Here is a 19,972-nt window from a genome sequence, read left to right as displayed (position 1 = left end):
TTCAACACTACTAAGACTCCTGCCCTTGATAGTGTACTCGTTCATCCCGTTGGTTCCGCCAAAATGGACGACTACACATTTGTCCACATTGAAGTCCATCTGCCACTTCTCCGCCCAGTCCTGCATCCTATTTATGTCCTGCTGCAACTTTTGACATCCTTCCAGACCATCCACAACACCACCGACCTTCGTGTCATCGGCGAACTTACTAACCCATCCCTCCACTTCCTCATCTAGGTCATTTATGAAAATGACAAACAGCAAGGGTCCTAGAACAGATCCCTGGGGCACTCCACTGGTGACTGACCTCCATTCAGAAAAAGACCCATCCACAACCTCTATCTCCTCATTCCAGCTGCCCCAGGGAATCCACTCCCAGGTTATTACCCCACTTCTATTGTGAAATCCCCTGAGCCACTTCTCGCAGGTTACACTCACAGTGCCGCAAACGCTCCCTTCCACCATCGAAGACAAATCTCAAAGTCACTCTAATCCTGTTTTTCTGAAACTCTCAAATCCACAATTGTTTTGCTCCTCATCAGCGATTGGAGCCTCTTAAACAATCTTAGCTGCTTGGCTATTTCTTCCAGCTTTCCATCCTACATTCCTTTTCTTCTTGCTGTCGAAGTCTCTAATTTGTTGCGAGGGTTATCATGCTGCAGTAATATATAATTGCAGAATGGTACCCAACACAAACAACCATATCTCCAGTATTGAATTCTTCACATTCTTCAGATAGTTCCTCTGAAGTAGTAGCAAATCTGTGATTTTACTATCCAGCTTACTGATTTCACTAGATTGTAAATGAATCATCCAATCAGTGATGGCACCCCAGGACGTTCCTCAATCTGGCATCTCTTATCATTCTGGGTCAACATAAAACTTACAGTGTGGAGGTTCCAAGTGATTTATCATTCTGAACAGTACTAACAGGACTGGAACAAGCCAGAAACCACATTCCACCAAGCTGTGGAACAGAGTTCAGTTTTCCAATGGCTTGGATCAGGATAAAGTGATCGTGAAGCTGTGGATTATTGCTGAAAATCCAACTGCTTCCCAAAGGGCCCCCAGTGACTGGAATACAGTCTCACCTCCAGTCCCACACTACAGATTCACTCCCAATCTCCCCATGGGCACTCAGGATGGGTAATTAATGCTGGCTTGTCCGTTCCATCACAAATAATAAAACCTGCTGATTATTAGCTGTACGTGGATAATTAAATAAGTCAGGTTCACTCACCCTCACAAATACTTCCATTAAATCTGATTTGAAGCAAGGATGGGATCTTGTTCCTGCAATGATCTCCCAGCCCTATATGCTCCTGTCAAATATTCTACCTGGAGTTCTCTATTCCAATGCTCTCCAAGCGCAAACTTCAGCCCACATCCTAACACACTCCACATCTGTAGCCTCCTCTTATTCTATAATTCTGCAAGATCTCTGCACTCGGCTAATTTTGGCCTCTTGTGGAATTCCTACTTTTATCCCTTCACCATTGCTAGCCGTATTCCCCAGGTCCCCAGCTTCGGGATTGCCTTCTCAAACCTCCCCATTCTCCTGGAAAACTCCCTACTTGACCAAGCATTTGATTGCCTGTCCCCTGACGCGATTCCATGTGAAATTTAGATTTGATATCACTCATGCCAATCAGCTGAGCAGTTACTGCAAACCAGTTGATAAAGTATTGATGCAGAACTGTTTTCAGTGGCCCAGTGGTTCAGACGCCATGGATCCTAACACACTGGATTAAGACAAACCACACCATAAATATCAGACATTCTCCAGGCAAAATACAATTGTGAAAGAATTCATACTTTAATCTCCGTTCGTACAACTAAAGATTGCAGTATTGGCTTTTATGAGCACACAGTGTATAAAATAGAGTGTAAAGAGATTTAAATTTTCAACATCAAATGTCCTGAGCATTTCATTCTGGTTATTTCATATCACACAGTAACATTTCGGATTTTGATTAGGAGGCATTTACACAGCAAAGCATTTGGTTCTGACACAAGGTTTAAAACAACCTTCTTTTAAAAGGAACACTTCCTCATTTCATTAAATAGGAAAGGATACCAAAACTTATCCTCAGGAGAGAAGGGATAATTTAAAAAAGAATGTTATATACAATTTGTTTTAGGTGGCAGTGCCATAATAAACTGTAAGGGGAAAGGGGAGAGGGCAGAGTGTAGTCAGAACCGAGATCGACGAAATATTCATCACCATAGCAACAAAAAATTGGAAAATGTCATTCACTGAAACGAGGGAGTCGCGGTTCGACAGTCGAGAGCCGGATATTTTGGAGAATGATATGGTGCACAGTGGGTTTAGGAGCAGATTAAATTGTTGGTTAGAGTCAGTGATAGAACAGTGTACAGGAGCCATTGGAGGGGCAGGCTTGATGGTGTGAATGACTCTCTCGGTCATTACTTGATGTTGGGATGGGTTGTTTCATTTGGGGCATCCTATTTACTGATTGTTATTAAATATATAACATGTCCAGGAGTACATGAGGCAACATTTCTATTATCCTGATGGGAAATTCCTCTCAGCTCCCATCCAAACTGGCCTACCTGTCCAAAGAAAGGATACATTCTCCCCTCTCTGCTACCTGCTAGCCATGTTGCTGAACACTGCATTTGGGGTTGGCAGGTTCCTCTTGGAAAGCACTTCACTCCAAACAACAAAAGTTTAAGTTGCTCATTACTACCCACATAACAATGCCCACCTCATCACGGCACCCTGCCTCTACCTCTACCTGTTACACAATATCCTTTCTAAACACTCTCCCGCTGTCAGGTACAAGCAAATATGCAGATTAAGGGTTCCTTGGAACAATACAGTCTCTGCAACTATGCACATTTAGCACAGCCAATCCACCAAACCTACACATCTTTGGAGTGTGGCAAGAAACCGGAGCATCCGGAGGAAATCTACACAGACACAGGGAGAACATGCACACTACATATAGATAGTCACCCAAGGCTGGAATTGAACCCAGGTCCCTGGCACTGTGAGACTGCAGTGCCAACCACTGTGCCACCATGGCTAAAGGAGCAAAAGACTGCAGGCAGGATTCAAATCCCAGAGGGGGGCAAGGTCAGAGGGGAATCCAGCAACAATCCATCAGTCATGCTTTGTGAGGCCCAGCACCAACATGACTGGTGTCAGGGTGTGTTCATATTTTAAAATGCAGAAGGATTGTTAGGACAGTGATCTTCAGAGTGCCTTTGAATCCTTTTACAGTGGGAGTTAACGGGTTTGTCAATAGTGTTTTTGTGGCAGTGTCCTGTTTCTACAAGTTTCACCTGATTTAGTCATAATTAAATCAATCTCAGGTCCACGTTTACAAAGAGCTCCACATTAATTCGGGGTGCTGCACATCCCTGGATTGACTCAAATCGATCAGCAATCTGGATTTAGACAGGACGTTAATAAATAAACAAAACGCATTCAACAATTTACAAAATATCTTTTCTCAACAATCGGAACAAGATCTCTGCAGCAGAACAGATACCGAATTCCTTCCAACAGCTACATTTAAAAAACCCTACAAAGCATAAAACGATGTTTCTATCACAGGGCCTCTTACAGGAACACTCATCCACATTTCACTAAACCTCACCATTCTCTCACAACGTGGTCAATCCAAAAACTGAACTGAAAATAAAAATACAAGATTCAGTCTTTTTATTGCTGTCCTAGTAACAGATATTTATAGCTAAGGGTTATGGTGAGTGGGTGGGTAAGTGGAGCTGAGTCCATGAAAAGATCAGCCATGATCTTATTGAATGGCGGGGCAGGCTCGAGGGGCTGGATGGCCGATTCCTGCTCCTAGGTCTTATATTTATTAAATCTGGATGCATGTTTACACTGTAGTATGTTCAACATGGGCACAGGATTTAACCCTTTAACATTCCAATGTCCTTTGTTGCTTTGATCACACAAATCAAAGATTTAATTCATTAACATCTGAAAAAAGTAGTGCACTGTAGATTTATAAACTGATGCTTTACAAAGAGAAAAGTGTACAGACCTTTCCCTGCGATGAATTGTCCTCAATCTCTTTTCTCCTGCCCTGCCCTAACTGGATTGGGAGTTGTTTGTTTTAATTGGAAAACTGCACAGGTCACTGTTATTAAAAGTAAGTGACTGAAACAAAGGAATTACAGACCAGCGCATCCCAAGATCAGTGAACAACTCCAGTCTACGAAAGAGTTACTGAAGACAGTAAAAATCTTCAGCTATTAGAGAGCCAGCATGGATTTGCGGGCGGCACGGTGGCACAGTGGTTAGCACTGCTGCCTCAACAGGGACCTGGGTTCGATTCCCAATTGGGTCACTATCTGCGCAGAGTCTGCACATTCGTCCCGTGTCTGCGGGGGTTTCCTCCAGGTGCTCCGGTTTCCTTCCGCAGTCTGAAAGTAGCGCTAGTTAGGTGGATTGGCCACGCTAAATTCTCCCTCAGTATACCCAAATAGGTGCCGGAATGTGGCGACTAGGAGATTTTCACAGTAACTTCATTGCGGTGTTAATGTAAGCCTACCTTGATTTGATTTATGGTCACATATATTAGTATAGAATGAAAAGTATTGGTTCTTGTGCGCTAAACAGACAAAACATACCTTTCATAGAGAAGGAAATGAGAGATTGCAGAATGTAGTGTTACAGTCATAGCTAGGGTGTAGAGAAAGATCAACTTAATGCAAGGGAAGTCCATTCAAAAGTCTGACGGCAGCAGGGAATATAAAAAAGTCCACCTGATGAACCTGATTAGATTTTTTTGAAGAGGTGACTCAGGTCTTGGATAAGTGGATGTCTATAGATATTACTAATACAGATAAAGTATTTGATCAAGTCCTTCATAAAATATTGTTAGACAAAACTGAAAGTCATAGAATTAAAGATAAATGATTGATCCGATGGGCTGAGCAGCAGGAGACAGAGATTCGGGATAATGGGCAGGTATTCTCACTGGCAGGGTGTGTTGGTGATATCCTATAAGGCCCTGTGCCGGGGCCTCAGCTATTCACTGTGTTCATTAATATTGCCATTGCAAAAAGTCATGTATATAAATAGCTGATGACAGAAAGACTGGTGAAATTGTAAATGAACAAACAAAACTGTAGGAAATGGATTACAGTGCCAGCAAGTGTGGGGCCATCCACTCTGAATGTAAAACAGACAGATTGGGGGGCTTGCAGAATGGTAAAAGGCTCAAAACCGTGGAGGTCCAAAGAGACCTGGACACACAGATCATTAAAATATACAGCTACAGGAATGAGGTAAATAGAATACTTCCCCTCATATCTGGAGACCAGAATACAAGGGGTCAGAAGTTTTCTTCAGTGACACAAAGCCCTGTCTGCAGCACACCTGGAGTTACTGAGAGCAGCTCTGGGCTCCGAACCTGAGGAAAGATACACTGGCCTGGGAGGGATTTAGCACAGACTTACCAGAATGAGACTGGGACTCCCAAGAGTTAGGCTACAAGAATTCAGAAGGATAAGTGGTGATTTGATTGAAGATTTAAAAGATATCAGTAGGAACAGAGAGGATAGAGAGAAAAACTTCCCAATGGCAGGGGAGTCTGGGAGTAGGAAGCAGAGGCTAAAGATTCAAGGCAGACTTTCCAACAGTGAGATTAAAGTTAGGAACTCTCTTTGGCAAACAGTAATTAATGTTAATTCAGCTGTTAGTTTAAACTGAGATAATTTAGCTTATCCAAAGGTATAAGGGATACAAGTAACGGTGAAATATGGAAGTTGGATCAGCTCCATAAGACACAGGAGCAGAATTAGGCCACTCGGCCCATCGAGACTGCTCTGCCATTCAATCGTGGCTGATATTTTTCTCATCCCCATTCTCTTGCCTTTTCTCTACAACTCCTGATCCCCTTATTAATCAAGAACCTATCTATCTGTCTTAAAGACACTCAATGACCCGGCCTCCACAGCCTTCTGCAGCAAAGAGTTCCACAGATTCACCACTCTCTGGCTGAAGAAATTCCTCCTCATCTCTGTTTTAAAGGATTGTCCCTTTAGCCTTTTACACTAGTGGAAATATCCTCCCCCTCGTCCACTCTATCCAGGGCCTTGCAGTATCCTGTTAAGTTTCAATAAGATCCCCCCCCGCCACAAATCCTTCTAAACTCCAACGAGTACAGACCCAGAGTCCTCAGCTGTTCCTCATACAACAAGCTCTTCGCTCCAGGGATCATTCTTGTGAACCTCCTCTGGACTCTTTCCAAGGCCAGCACATCTAGCCTTAGATACGGGGCCCAAAACTGCTCACAGTACTCCAAATGGGGTCTGACCAGAGCCTTATACAGCCTCAGAAGTACATCCCGAACTCTCAACGTAGTACACACTGTTCCTGCTGGGCTGGAGGGTCTGAGGAGCCCCATACCTTTGCGAAGTGAAGGTTTCTGCCCCACACTTCAGACTGAGGGCACCAAGGACAATTAACTCAACCCAAAACTGTGAACTCAGCTGGGACCAGCAATCGATCCTGGAACCTCTCAGTCTGTGTGGATTTGTGCTGTTCTGTAGCTCAGGGCTGCTCCAAACAAGCACTGTCCTCGAAAGGGTGAACATGCCAGCACTCCAGGCCAGTTAGTGTTTACCTTCATATCTACAGGGATACAGCCTGGGCCAGTGCGGTCACTGGGTTTATTAACTATATTCAGTCCAATCCCATTTAAAGGGTCAAGATACAAAGCAACACAACATTGCAGAGAGTGTGTGGCCACAGGAAGCATCACTTCCACACTTCTGCATTCATCAAGCTGACCCTGGCTACATGGAAAGTCCACTTGTTACACAGGTCAAACACAACTCAAGCTGATCACAGTAACATCCCCAATTGTGTTACTGAATGTTCAAGTGAGGAGTCTCAAAATTCTACATTCTGGTTACATTGGAGCAGGAGTGGAGGGTGGGGGAGGGGGCTAATGATCCGCACTGACACCCCTAGTGCACAGGGGGTGCTACACTGCCATCAATTTTCAGGTAAGACATTAAAAAATGACTTGGTCTATTTTCATGGGTGGCTAGGAAAGATTTTGTGGTAATAGTTACAGAAAAACAGGAAACTTTCCCACTATCATGCAACCAAAATAGTCTAGCTATTTCATTGTTGTTTGTGGGATCTTACTGTGCCCATTGAGTACAATATAAATTGTGGTGTGTACATGAAGTGCTTAGGAATCTGTCCAAGATGTATGTGAAAGTCCTGTCAATGAGGGTTATCGGGTAGGTAATGAGGGACAATCTAGACACTGCGGGGTTAAGGCTGTTTTTATTACTTTAATGGGATGCAGGTATCATTGGCAAGGCCAATGTTTATCACCCTTTACCAATTACCCATTTTAGAGGCAATCACATTGCTGGGAGTCTGGAGTCACATACAGGCCAGACCAGGTAAGGACAGCAGATTTCCCTCCTGAATTAGTGTATTGGATGAGAGTTTTTTTTTAAACAATCGACAATGGTTTCATGGTCACCATTACTGAGACTAGCTTCCAATTCCAGCTGTTTCGGTGGGATTTGAACCCATGCCCTCAGAGCTTTGTTATTGGATTCCTAGGCCAGTGACAGCACAGCCTCTTTGGAACAATTTATCAAAGGAACTCCGTGTTTGTTAGTAGCTGCACAATTGTGATTCCGGTTCCGATCAGATGGGTTCTCACTTATTGCAACTGCCACATGCAAGCAGGAGGTGCAGTGGCTGAGAGTGGGACGCAGGCACTGTCGGTGACAAAGAGACAAAGACAGCAGACACACAAAAACCAAACGCAAAGGATTTCTGCGCACTGGACGCTGCGATTAGAAACTGCTGATCTCTGCACGGAAACGGGGAAATTGTGGACAGGCCTGGATAAGGAGACAGTATTATAACAGTGCAGTCTGGCTCCAAACTACTTCACTTCCACAGCTAACAACTTTTATTTCTAAACTGAATTCTGATGGGATTTGAACTGACTATCTCCCATAACAAAAACACTACACTCCTGTAAAATGAAAGCATCGTGGCTGAAACAGAGCCAGCCACGCAGAGCGAGAAAATAATAGCTTAGTGTTTCAAACAAGAACCCCTGTCAGACCCCAAGACCCCGCCACCCCACTGTCAGACTCACATTATGGCTACAAGGCAAGTAGACTGTTCCCTAAGCTAAGCAGGGCAACTGTACACAGCTTGTAATGAAGGGGATCCCCACAATGTTATTGTGCTTTGTCTGCTTCAGACATTGTCTGGACTGCTTTGCATTTCCATTTGTCAGCCTAATCGTTGCTTCTAAAGTCAATAACCCAATACTCAAGAGTGTCAAACCAAAACCTCCATCTTATAGTCTTCTCACCCAATAAACCAACTGGAGTGAAACTGCATCCTTGCTAGCTTTGTACTAAAACCCACAGCCCCTCAGCATAGCCACAAAAGATTCGAGGGAGATGGGGAAGAGACTGAACGGATGTGGGGCAGGGGGTAGACACCAAGCAGCAAGTGTAACTCCGCATTTAATGGGTGCCTTCCTTGATTGTTGAGGGTGTCTTTTACTTCTGCAGAGTCCATTTTACCAACTGCTGTTTTTCTCAGTCCTTTAGAAATTTGAATACTTTCCAGACACAGACCATTGGACAGCAGAAATATACACTTTTTAGAAAATTAAATTAAAATAGATGATTCAAAGTAAAACACCTTTCCATAAAATTTCCCAGGTGTTGACACTTGCCATCCCTGCTCCCTCCTACTGCCCCATGCTGTTTGACTCCTGCCCAGATCCAGTGTTTTCAGTGAATGGTGGGTGCCCATTATCAGAGAAAGAATGCGCGTGCTCAAGAAACAAATCCTTTAAGACACTCAGCTCCTTGCTGAGCAGTTTGATTTTTGCTTCCAGACGCTCATTCTCCTCTTTCAGCTCGTTGACTCTCTGTTGCGTGTCCTGAGCTTTCTGTTTGCTCTTTAATCGGCTTTTACGCACCGCCATGTTGTTGCGTTCGCGCCGCTGCCGGTATTCCTCACTCTCCTTGCTGTAGCTGGCATTCTTCTTGCTTTGTTTACTTGGTGCCATGGCCTTGCCAGCCCCCGAGGGGCTGAGCGGATGGAGCTGCGGGACTTGCTGTGAGCCCACGCTGGCACCACTGCTGTTGGGCTGGAGCTGCACTCTGCTCACTCCATTCTGACCTGTGCTCTCTTTGGGGTGAGTGGAAATGACAGACTGCGCACTCATTTGGGTCAACGATCCCCTTGATGCTCTGGATTCTCTTCACGATGGGTTTAGGAAGTGTCGAGTATTGCAAACTGGGAGGAACGTCCCCCTGGAGTAAGAGTGCCACACAGGAAATCCACACAACCTAAAAACAAGAGAAGGTACGTGACTGCACAGAAACTGACAAAACTCAGACAAACACGCAAATAGGCAGAAGTAGCCCATTCGGCCCTCAAGCCCTGTCCACTATTCCGTAAGATCATGGTTGGTTTGTTAGTGTTTCAAATGCCACATGAACAACTAACCCGATAACCTTTCATTCGCTGGCCTCCAACTTAAAAATCTTAAATGGCTCCACCTCCTTCTGAGGCAGAGTGTTTCAAATTCACCCAGCCCTCAGAAAAAGAAAGAATCTCCTCATCTCTGTCCTATAAGGGTGACCCTTAACCGTGCTCCCTAATTCTGGACTCCACCACAAAAGGAAGCATCATTTCAACATCCACTTTATCAAGACTGTTCAGGATCTTATATTAATCAAATCGCCCCTCACTCTTCTAAACTCTAGTGGAAACAAGCCCATAAAACAATCCACTCGATTCAGGTTTCAATCCAGTAAACCTCCTCAAACTCCACCAATACATTTACATTCTTCACTGTCACTGGGTCAAAATCCTGGAACTCCTTCCCTAACAGCACTGTGGGTGTACCTACAATATACAAATTACAGCAGCTCAAGAAAGGGTAGTTAGGGATGTGCAATAAATGTTAGCCTAACCAGTGACCCCCACACCCTAATAAACACACAAATTCCCAAATCCCACTGTTCCTGCACACTCTTTCCAACTGTTCCATTAAGTCTGGATTGCCTCTTCTGCCAAAATACATCATCTCTAACTTTGCTGCATTAAATTCCACCAGCTGCGTGTCTACCCCTCCTGCTAGCTGTCAGCCTCACTATCTGCTATACCTGCAAGTTTGGCATCATTGGTAGATTGAAATCTTATTCTGCATGCCAATATTCATTGACTTGCATTAAAAGCAATGGATCCACAGAGGATCTGCAGCAGTTGTGGACTCGCCAACTTTAAGGGCATTCAAACGGTCAGTGGATAGGCGTATGGATAACATTGAAATAGTTTAGGTTAGAGGATCATTAGATTGGTTCCACTGGTCGGCACAACATCGAGGGCCGAAGGGCCTGTACTGTGCTGTAATGTTCTATGACAATGGGCCCCAGCACCGAGCCACAGGGGACAGCACCAATGCAATGTTTTAATCCAAGTCGACACTGACTTTCTCTTCTATAAAACCTCAGTTTTAATGGGGATGCGTTGGGTGAAAGGCAATCCCAATGTGGATAGTGTGTGACGATTCTGGCAACATCACCACTGAGAATTCAAACCAATGAGGACTGATTAGAGAACCACGCCCAATAAACGTGGGAACCTGTGGAAGAAACTGGGAAAGTCAGCACGGGAATGGTAGGTTTTTAGGAAACTCAACCAGCTGACGTGTTCAGGGACCATCCCCCACACACCACCACCATCACCCGCTGCTGCCCACCTCCTCACTCTCCACACCCCCCCATCCCACTCACACCACTGAGATCACCGTCACCCCCTACTCCCCATCACATGCACACCATTGAGATCACCGTCACCCCCTACTCCCCATCCTCCCCATCACACACACACCACTGAGATCACCGTCACCCCCTACTCCCCATCACACACACACCACTGAGATCACTGCCACCCCCTACTCCCCATCACACACACACCACTGAGATCACTGCCACTCCCCACGCCCCCCCCCCATCATACACATACCATCACCATCCCACCTAACCCCCCGTCCCCCACCCACCCAGATTCCAAGACAACAGACGCTGTTGGCAGAGAAGACAGATAACACTCGCTACGATTTAAAAAGAAAAGGACAGAGCTGAACCTTTACAAGGTATTAGTATCAGTTACTTATAATGCACAATTCTGCTAAACACACCCCGTCCCAGGAACTGACCAGAAGAGAGTTAAAGCTTTAAGCACACATTTGATTTAATCCTGCTGCTTCAGAAACGAGCTTTATGCAGGAACTGGAGCATGAGGTATATCAGTCAGTACAATAATAGATCAGCAATGGTTAACATGCACAATGTTAGCTGATGTTTAATCAGCTGGTCGCTGACAGCATCACAAAAACACGATCGAATATCTCTCAAAGATGGAATATCATTGCACCATGCGCCAGTTTCAATCACTTTTCTTTATTCGTTCATGGCATTTACTTCCCCAGCCCTGGAGGGGGCAGCTGACAGTTAACCACACTGCTGTGGATCTATCTGAAGTCCATATAGATCAGACCAGGTAAGGACAGCAGATTTCCTTCCCTAAAAGACATTAGTTAACCAGATGGGTTTTTACAACAATTTACAGTGGTTTCACGGTCATCAGTAGATTCTTAAATTCCAGATATTTATTGAATTCAAATTCCACCATTTGCTGCGGCGGGATTTGAACCCAGCTCCCACAGCATTACCCTGGGTCTCTGGATTACTAGCCCAATGACGATAGATACTATTGTCCCACCACCTCCCCTAAGCGTTGAGTTACTATTTTTCTGTGATAGTAATGTAGAGACTACAAGTAATGCATCTTCTAGAACAAAGAAATTACAGCACAGGAACGGGCCCTTCAGCCCTCCGAGCCTGCACCGACCTTGCTGCCCAACTTAACTAAAGCCCCCTACCCTTCTGGGGACTAGATCCTTCTGTTCCCATTCTATTCATGTACTTGTCAAGATGCCCCTTAAAAGTCACTACCGTATCCACTTCCACTAACCAGGCACCCACCACTTGCTGTGTGAAAAAATCTAAGAACATAAGAACATAAGAAACAGGAGCAGGAGTAGGCCATCTAGCCCTTCGAGCCTGCCCCGCCATTCAATAAGATCATGGCTGATCTGTCGTGGCTCAGTTCCACATTCCTGCCCTCTCCCCATAACCCTTAATCCCCTTGCCTATCAAAAACCTATCAACCCACATCTTAAAAATATTTAGCGAGGCAGCCTCCACCACTTCAACGGGCAGAGAATTCCAGAGATTCACCACCCTTTGAGTGAAGAAGTTCCTCCTCAACTCCATTCTAAACTGCCCCCCCCCCCCTTTATTTTGAGGCTGTGCCCCCTAGTCCTACTGTCCTTTCTGAGCAGGAAGAGCCTCTCCACCTCTACCCTATCCATCCCATTCATCATCTTATACGTCTCAATGAGATCTCCCCTCATTCTTCTAAACTCTAACGAGTACAAGCCCAATTTATTCAGTCTCTCCTCATAGTTCAACCCCCTCAACTCCGGTATCAGCCTAGTAATCCTCCTCTGCACTCCCTCCAAGGCCAAAATATCCTTGCGTAAGTGCGGCGACCAAAACTGCACACAGTACTCCAGCTGCGGCCTCACCAATGCCCTATACAGCCACAGCAAGACCTCCCTACTTTTATATTCAATCCCCCTCACTATGAAGGCCAGCATCCCATTCGCCTTCCTGACCACCTGCTGCACCTGCAGGCTGGGTTTTTGCGACTCATGCACAAGGACCCCGAGGTCCCTCTGCACCGTCGCCTGCTGCAGTTTTTCGCCCCATAAGTAATAGTCCTTCCTACCATTATTCCTACCAAAGTGGACAACCTCGCACTTACCAACATCAAATTCCATTTGCCAGTTCCTGGCCCATTCACCCAGCCTATCTAGATCCTTCTGTAGACTCTCCACACCCTCCGCGCAATTTGCCTTTCCACCAATCTTGGTGTCATCAGCAAATTTCGACACCATACACTCGGTTCCCTCCTCCAGATCATCTATATAAATGGTAAATAGCTGAGGCTCCAGCACCAACCCCTGGGGCACTCCACTAGTCACCAACCGCCAATCCGAATAGCACCCATTAACCCCCGCTCTCTGCCTCCTATTTGACAACCAATCCTCTATCCACGCTAACACCCTACCCCCAACTCCATGCCCCCTGGCCTTCTGCAATAACCTGTAATAAATGTGCTTCATACACCTCCTTTAAACCTTGCCCCTCGTGCCTTAAACCTGTGCCCGAGTAATTGACTCTTCCACCCTGGGAAAAGCTTCTGACTATCCACTCCGTCCATGCCCCATAGACTCTGAACTAAGACAGCAATTGTTAGAGTTTCACTCATCACTCCCTGGAATTTTGAAAATATGTTTCAGCCACTGCTATTTAATATCGAGGAATGAGAATCTTCAATAAATCAAAACAAACCACCCAAACTGCAGGCCCAGAGAGAGATCACTGCTCCGATAGCAAGGCAGATCTCAGCAAGAATGAGAAGACGGAATTACCAAATCAGGGAAACAAACTGGAACAAAGCCTCCTTCAAATTCAATTTTCTTCCACATCCTCCTGCCAATTTTCTATCCTCTTCTGCAGCAGGTGACAGCGTGAAGCTGGGGTGTGACCAACCCCTCCCAGCTCGCTGGGGTGGAGACCCCGGCTACAATTCGCTAACTCGGCACAGACTAGTTTCTCTGTTGGGGTTCTGCAGTCTCTTACCTCGGCGGGCAGGATAGAGTGTGGATGGAATGCCGCACAGTCAGAGGGGTGAGCGCCGAGGGGGGGTGCCGCACAGTCAGAGGGGTCAGCACCGAGGGGGGGTGCCGCACAGTCAGAGGGGTCAGCGCCGAGGGGGGGTGCCGCACAGTCAGAGGGGTCAGCGCCGAGGGGGGGTGCCGCACAGTCAGAGGGGTCAGCGCCGAGGGGGGGTGCCGCACAGTCAGAGGGGTCAGCGCCGAGGGGGGGGTGCCGCACAGTCAGAGGGGTCAGCGCCGAGGGGGGGGTGCCGCACAGTCAGAGGGGTCAGTGCCGAGGGGGGTGCCGCACAGTCACAGATGCTGCCTAATGCACAAACTTTGAACCAAAGGCCGATTTGTCCTCATATGCCATGGTATTTTCAGACGAAAGCAGTGGTTTTCTGGGCCAATGTTTATCCATTCACAAACACGGATCATCTTGTCATTTTTTGCATTGCTGTTTCTGGGAGCTTGCTATGTACAAATTCTCTGCAACGTTTCCTAAATTCCAACAGTATCTACATTTCCAAAGCACTTCACTGGAAGGTACTACAGAAATGAGAGTCTTTGCAACAGGGACGTATCACTGTGTTGTGTTTACAGAAGGCAGTTTTGTCACTGTGTTATGCTCTTATTTTCTATATTCTTATTGCTCCTGTCAGCTCCGGGTCCACCCCCTATATACTGTTCCTCCTCCATAACCTCAGGATGTCGAAATCAAGGCTCCAACCTGTTCCTTCCCAAGACCTCAAACTGTTCCCCTCCCACCATCATCATTCCTCCGACAGTGTTTAAAACCCCAAACCAGGCGGCACCTTACCACCCCTCCCCGTGTCTCTGTGTTTACTCTTCTCAATCCCCATGTCAAACTGTGAGGCTGTACCATTCAGCTGGGTTACTCAATATTACCAGCGTGAAATAGTCTACACCTGGATCAGTGGAGTAACGGACGGACAGGTGAGCCAGTAACATCTCAGAGCGAATCTGAGAACCAGCACAAAACCCCTACAGTTTGTCACTCCACCATTGCTGATCTCGCCTTCAACTACCTGGAGCTCAATCTCTGCAATCCCCTCCCTAAAGCTCTCTCCATCTCTCAGACACAACCTAAAATTCACCTCTAACCAAGCATTCAGCCCAAGACTTTCCTGATTGGCTCACTGATAACTCTGTCTTTGAATAGTGTTGCTTTGCGGATGGTCGGTGAGATTCCAGATATTTTATAAACGCGAGTTGCAGAAAAGGAAAAATTAAAAATCACAATGATTCAACTTAAAACAAAAACAGAAAATGCTGGAAAATCTCAGTGGGTCTGACAGTGTCTGTGGGGAGAGAATAGAGCCAACGTTTCGAGACTGGATGACCCACTGTCACAGCAGCTTGAATCAGGCTGTTGTTGTCGGATTTCAGGGCAGCATTCTCCCATTGGAAAGGAGTCACACAGTTTTGATGCTGTTTCACGTATTTAGTCGAATACTCAGTGGCTGCATAGCCAAAATCAGACTGTAAAATGTTCTGGAGCAAGCATCTCACAGACGTTCCATTGCTGCACTCTCTCAGAAACCACAGTTAGAAGCTCACAAGCTCATTACTGTTTACTGGTCTTCATTTGCTCCAGCTTAGAAGATAGGAACAGGCTATTCAGACCTTCGAGCTACAGCACCCCTGCTATTACTATTGACCGAGAGCTCAGCTACCGAACCACTGACCTCTCTGAGGCCACCAGCGTCCAGTCCGTAACACTGGCCATCTCCACTCCTCCATCTGCAGCTTATATACCCATCCCCGTTGTCTCTCACCCTATCTCTGAAGTTCATCCAAAACGGTTGCCTTTAACCTAACTTGCAGTCAGTGTTTACTCATCACCCTGAACTCACTGGTCTGCATTCACTGCCAGTCCGATTGTAATCCTTATCTCCATATCCCTCCCCATCTCTGTAACTTTGTGAACATAAGGATGAGAATTTTACTAACACGGCACAGGATCACCCTGATAGCAGCTTGGCTGAGCCAAATGTGATTCTTTTCACATGTTCAGATCCACACAACATTTGGGAGGAGAGTTGGCAATTTCATGAGTTTGTGCATTCAATTCAATTAAAGTGATTCTTGCAGCTCCAGTATTCTAGTTACTGCATGAAAAGAGAAAAACAGGTAGACACATTGCACCTGTTTCAGCTAGATAAAATAAGTGACTGCCATTCTCTGGTTCATTCAGGTCAATGCAAAGTCAAGCTGCCTGGTTTAAATTTTAAGCAATGTTTGGCAGTTAACTGTCAGTCAACATCAACTGGTACAACCTCCATGACAACTACTCTACAAATCAAATTCACTGACAATGAATCAACACTCCCTTCTCACGCAGTATAAATTTGCAGTTTTCCTTTACACCGGTATTCCTGCAAAGTGTCCTGCTGAGTGCAAGTTGAAAAGCTTCGACAGAATGTCTCCCTTTTCTGCATTGGTCGATTATATCTACCCTGGCTGTTTTGTGGATAGAACTGAGCAATTTTCCACATAGTCGATAGGACAGATGTTAAAACTACAGTTTGGCCACTCTAACATTCCTGTTCCAGCAGCACCGTTGCTGCGTCCAGTGCACTCAGCTACTTGCTGATGTTACGAGTAAACATAGAACATAGAAAACTACAACAAACAGACCCTTCGGTCCACAAGTTGCGCTGATCATATCCCTACCTACTAGGCCTACCTATAACCCTCAATCCCATTAAGTCCCAGGTACTCATCCAGAAGTCTCTTAAAAGACCCCAACGAGTTCGTCTCTACCACCACCGACAGCAGCCGATTCCACTCGCTCACCACCCTCTGAGTGGAAAACTTACCCCTAACATCTCCTCTGTACTTGCGTCCCAGCACCTTAAACCTGTGTCCTCTTGTAGCGACCATTTCAGCCCTGGGAAATAGCCTCCGAGAATCCACCCTATCTATTCCTCTCAACATCTTATAAACCTCTATCAGGTCGCCTCTCATCCTTCATCTCTCCAGGGAGAAAAGACTGAACTCCCTCAACCTATAAGGCATGCCACCCAATCCAGGCAACATCCTTGTAAGTCTAATTTTTAGTAGACCAATTTGGCTGAATATGTCATGTATTATTTATGGAAATCTCAATGTCATCACTGATAAAGCTATGACCCAGCTCAGCATTTAACTCTCAGAATATAATGCAAGCCATGATTGTAACGGGCTGTATTTGGCTAGTTTGACACTGAACAACATGCCTGGATACACTCACATCATGGTCCAACAGGGAGCTAGTTATAACTGATTGTGAATTTAATACCCCGCCCCCAACCAGATCCCAAATATGCCAAGGTCCAATTTGCTGTTGTTGGAAGTTACTGGTTTAGCTTTGATAGTCTGGCTGGGCCAGATCTTTCCTTCCTTAATGAACGGTGCTTCACAGAAGGTCTCTTGGAGCTGAATCCTGTTTGGTGAGTCTGTGATGTGGAGATGCCAGCGTTGGACTGGGGTAAACACAGTAAGTAATCGCACAACACTAGGTTAAAGTCCAACAGATTTATTTGGTAGCACAATCCACTAGCTTTCGGAGCGCTGCTCCTTCATCAGGTGAATAGAGCTCTGTTCAGAAACAGGGCATATAAAGATACAAACTCAATTTACAAAATAATGGCTGGAATGCGAGTCTTTACAGGTAATCAGGTCTGGTGAGTCTGTGACAGCCCCGTGTTGCCCTAATTGGCCCAAATTAGTGCCTTGCCAAAGAGAAGGACCATGAATCTGACTCTCTGCCCTTCCAACAGTGCTTTGCAATGGCTTGTTTTAAAGCCAATGATAGTTTGAACTAAAAATTCAAGATGCTGGATAAACTCAGCAGGTCTGGCAGCATCTGCAAAGAGAGAAATAGGATAATTTTTTGAGTCCAAATGAGCTTTCTGAAGAACTGACGGGAAAAATTTACGGAATTATAGAGTTGGAACGGGAGTGGGGGAGTTGAGGCAGAATAGAAGAACAGGGATAGGTCAGGGAAAAGGAAAGGCTGAGAAAGGTTTAATGAGCATAAGACAAAAGACTTGTTAAAGCTGCATTTGGCTCCCTCACCCTGGATCCTGAGAGCTTTAACTTCATTCAACAACCTACCATGTGGTACCTTGTCAAATGCCTTGCTAAAGTCCATGTGCACATTGTCAAATGCACTACCCTCATCTACCTTCTTGGTTACCCCATCAAATAACTCAAATTCAAGAGACATGATTTTCCACTCGCAAAGCCATGCTAACTGTCCCTAATCAGTCCTTGTCTAAATGCTTGTAGATCCTGCTTCAGAATACTCTCTGACAACTTATCCCCTACAGACGTTAGGTTTACCAGCCTGTAATTCCCAGGCTTTTGCCACCCTCCAATCTTCAGGCACCTCAACTGTGGCTGTTGATGATTCAAATATCTCTGCTAGGGGACACAGTTTCCTCCCTAGCCTCCCACAATGTCCGGGAATACACCATCAGGTCCAGGGTGTATCGACCTTGATACACTTTAAAACTTCCAGCACCTCCTTCTCTGTATATGTATGCGTGTCAAGACATCACTATTTATTTCCCCAAATTCCCTAACATCCATGGCTTTCTCCACAGTAAATACTGATGAGAAATATTCATTTAGGATCTCACCCATCTCTGTGGATCTGCACATAGATGCCTTGTTGATTCTTAAGAGGCCCTACTCTCTCCCTAGTTACTCTTTTGCCCTTTATGTATTTGCAGAAGCGCTTTGGATTCTTCTTTGCCTCATCTGCCAAAGCAATTTCGTGTCCCTTTTGCCCTCCTGATTTCTCTTAACTCTACTCCGACACCCTCTATACTTTTCAAGAGATCCACTTGATCCCAGCTGCACGTCATGTGTCTCCTTCTCCTTGACCAGGGCCTCAATATCCCAAATCATCCAGGGTTCCCTGCTTCTACCAGCCTTGCCCTTCACTTTGAAAGGAGTGTACTTACCCTGAACCCTGGTTAACATGCGTTTGAAAGCTTCCCACTTACCAGCCATTCCACTGCCTGCTAACAGACTCCCCAATCAACTGTTGAAAGCTCCTGTCTAACATCAAAATTGGTCTTCTCCCAATTTAGAATTTTAACTTTTGGGCCAGATCTATCATTTTCCATAGTTATCTTAAGACTAATGGAATAATGGTCACTGGTCCCTAAGTGATCCCTCACTAACATTTCAGTCACCTGCCCTTCCTTATTTCCCAAGAGGAGGTCAAGTTTTGCCCTCTCTCTAGTCAGGTCATCCACATACTGAATGAGAAATTCCTCCTGAACACACTCAACAATTTTCTCTCCATCCCAGCTCCTAATGCTACGGCTGTCCCAGTCAATGCTGGGAAGGTTAAAGTCCCCTACTGTTGCTGTTCTTGAATTTGCTATATTTTGAGGTTATATTTACTTACTTACAACTTTCAAAATTTAACCTCAAGAAAACTTGTATCATGAAAGTTATTGAACTTCCTCAGGAACCCAGAAACAGGATTTGGATCATGATCCTCGTGAGAATAACCGCAGCTTGTTCTTCATCTGGTAACTCGGGCAGTAAACAACTCAGCTCGCCTGCATCGCTTACACCAGTATGACATGGAAAAGCTGGTTCTTTTATACACTGGCCTCAGCTTCACCTGACTGGTATAGGATGCCTGAATCACTTCAAAAAGTGAATGAAAGCAACGCCAAAGAGACAGGGCTGGTCTGAAACACCCACAATTCCTTATCTATCCAGGAAAGTCACAAATCAGACAACACTAAACAATCGGTATAAATGAGCTGGAAGAAAGGGGTTTAAAGTTCATTGCACAGGACAGACATTCTTGACCTATCAGTGACCCTAAAGTTACAGATGATTTAGGCTAACATCGAGCTGTATCGTGTTCACAGTGTCAGTCGACAAGACGGGCAGTGCACTGGATATAGTTGAGCTGTCGTGTTGGTCACGAGGAAGTGGAGATGGGCTTTTTACCAGATGAAACTGGAGATCTGTATGATGATGGTTATTTGTCAGGAAGGTCAAAATTAGGCACAAGGGAACTTGAGAGAATTGTTCATTAGAATGGAAAGTGAAGAGCTCGCTTCTGAAACTAGAGTCTAAAATCGAAACAAAGGAAACTATCACGTTATGGTGGGTGAGTTGGCGAAGGCAGG

The 19,972-nt window shown here is 45.4% G+C and overlaps 1 protein-coding gene across 3 annotated transcripts in view; it reads right to left on the bottom strand.

Moving 5' to 3' along the window:
- Nucleotides 1-1,795: 1,795 nt before the first annotated feature.
- Nucleotides 1,796-19,972, bottom strand: part of cebpg (CCAAT enhancer binding protein gamma) — a 53,064-nt gene continuing 34,887 nt past the window's right edge. For 2 of the 3 annotated variants that reach the window (XM_080186668.1, XM_080186666.1), the window contains exon 2: nucleotides 1,796-9,354. In XM_080186668.1, coding sequence (XP_080042794.1) covers nucleotides 8,748-9,230 — 483 coding nt within the window. In that variant the 5' untranslated portion in view covers nucleotides 9,231-9,354 and the 3' untranslated portion in view covers nucleotides 1,796-8,747. Of the gene's footprint in view, nucleotides 9,355-13,574; nucleotides 13,842-19,972 lie in introns of those variants that run through there. The other variant, XM_080186667.1, reaches the window with a different exon arrangement.

The sequence above is a fragment of the Carcharhinus amblyrhynchos genome, chromosome 4 (genome assembly GCF_965287045.1).
Source record: "Carcharhinus amblyrhynchos chromosome 4, sCarAmb.v2.hapA, whole genome shotgun sequence".
In the NCBI taxonomy this organism is placed as follows: domain Eukaryota; kingdom Metazoa; phylum Chordata; class Chondrichthyes; order Carcharhiniformes; family Carcharhinidae; genus Carcharhinus; species Carcharhinus amblyrhynchos.
This window is presented reverse-complemented; position numbering and strand designations above follow the sequence as displayed.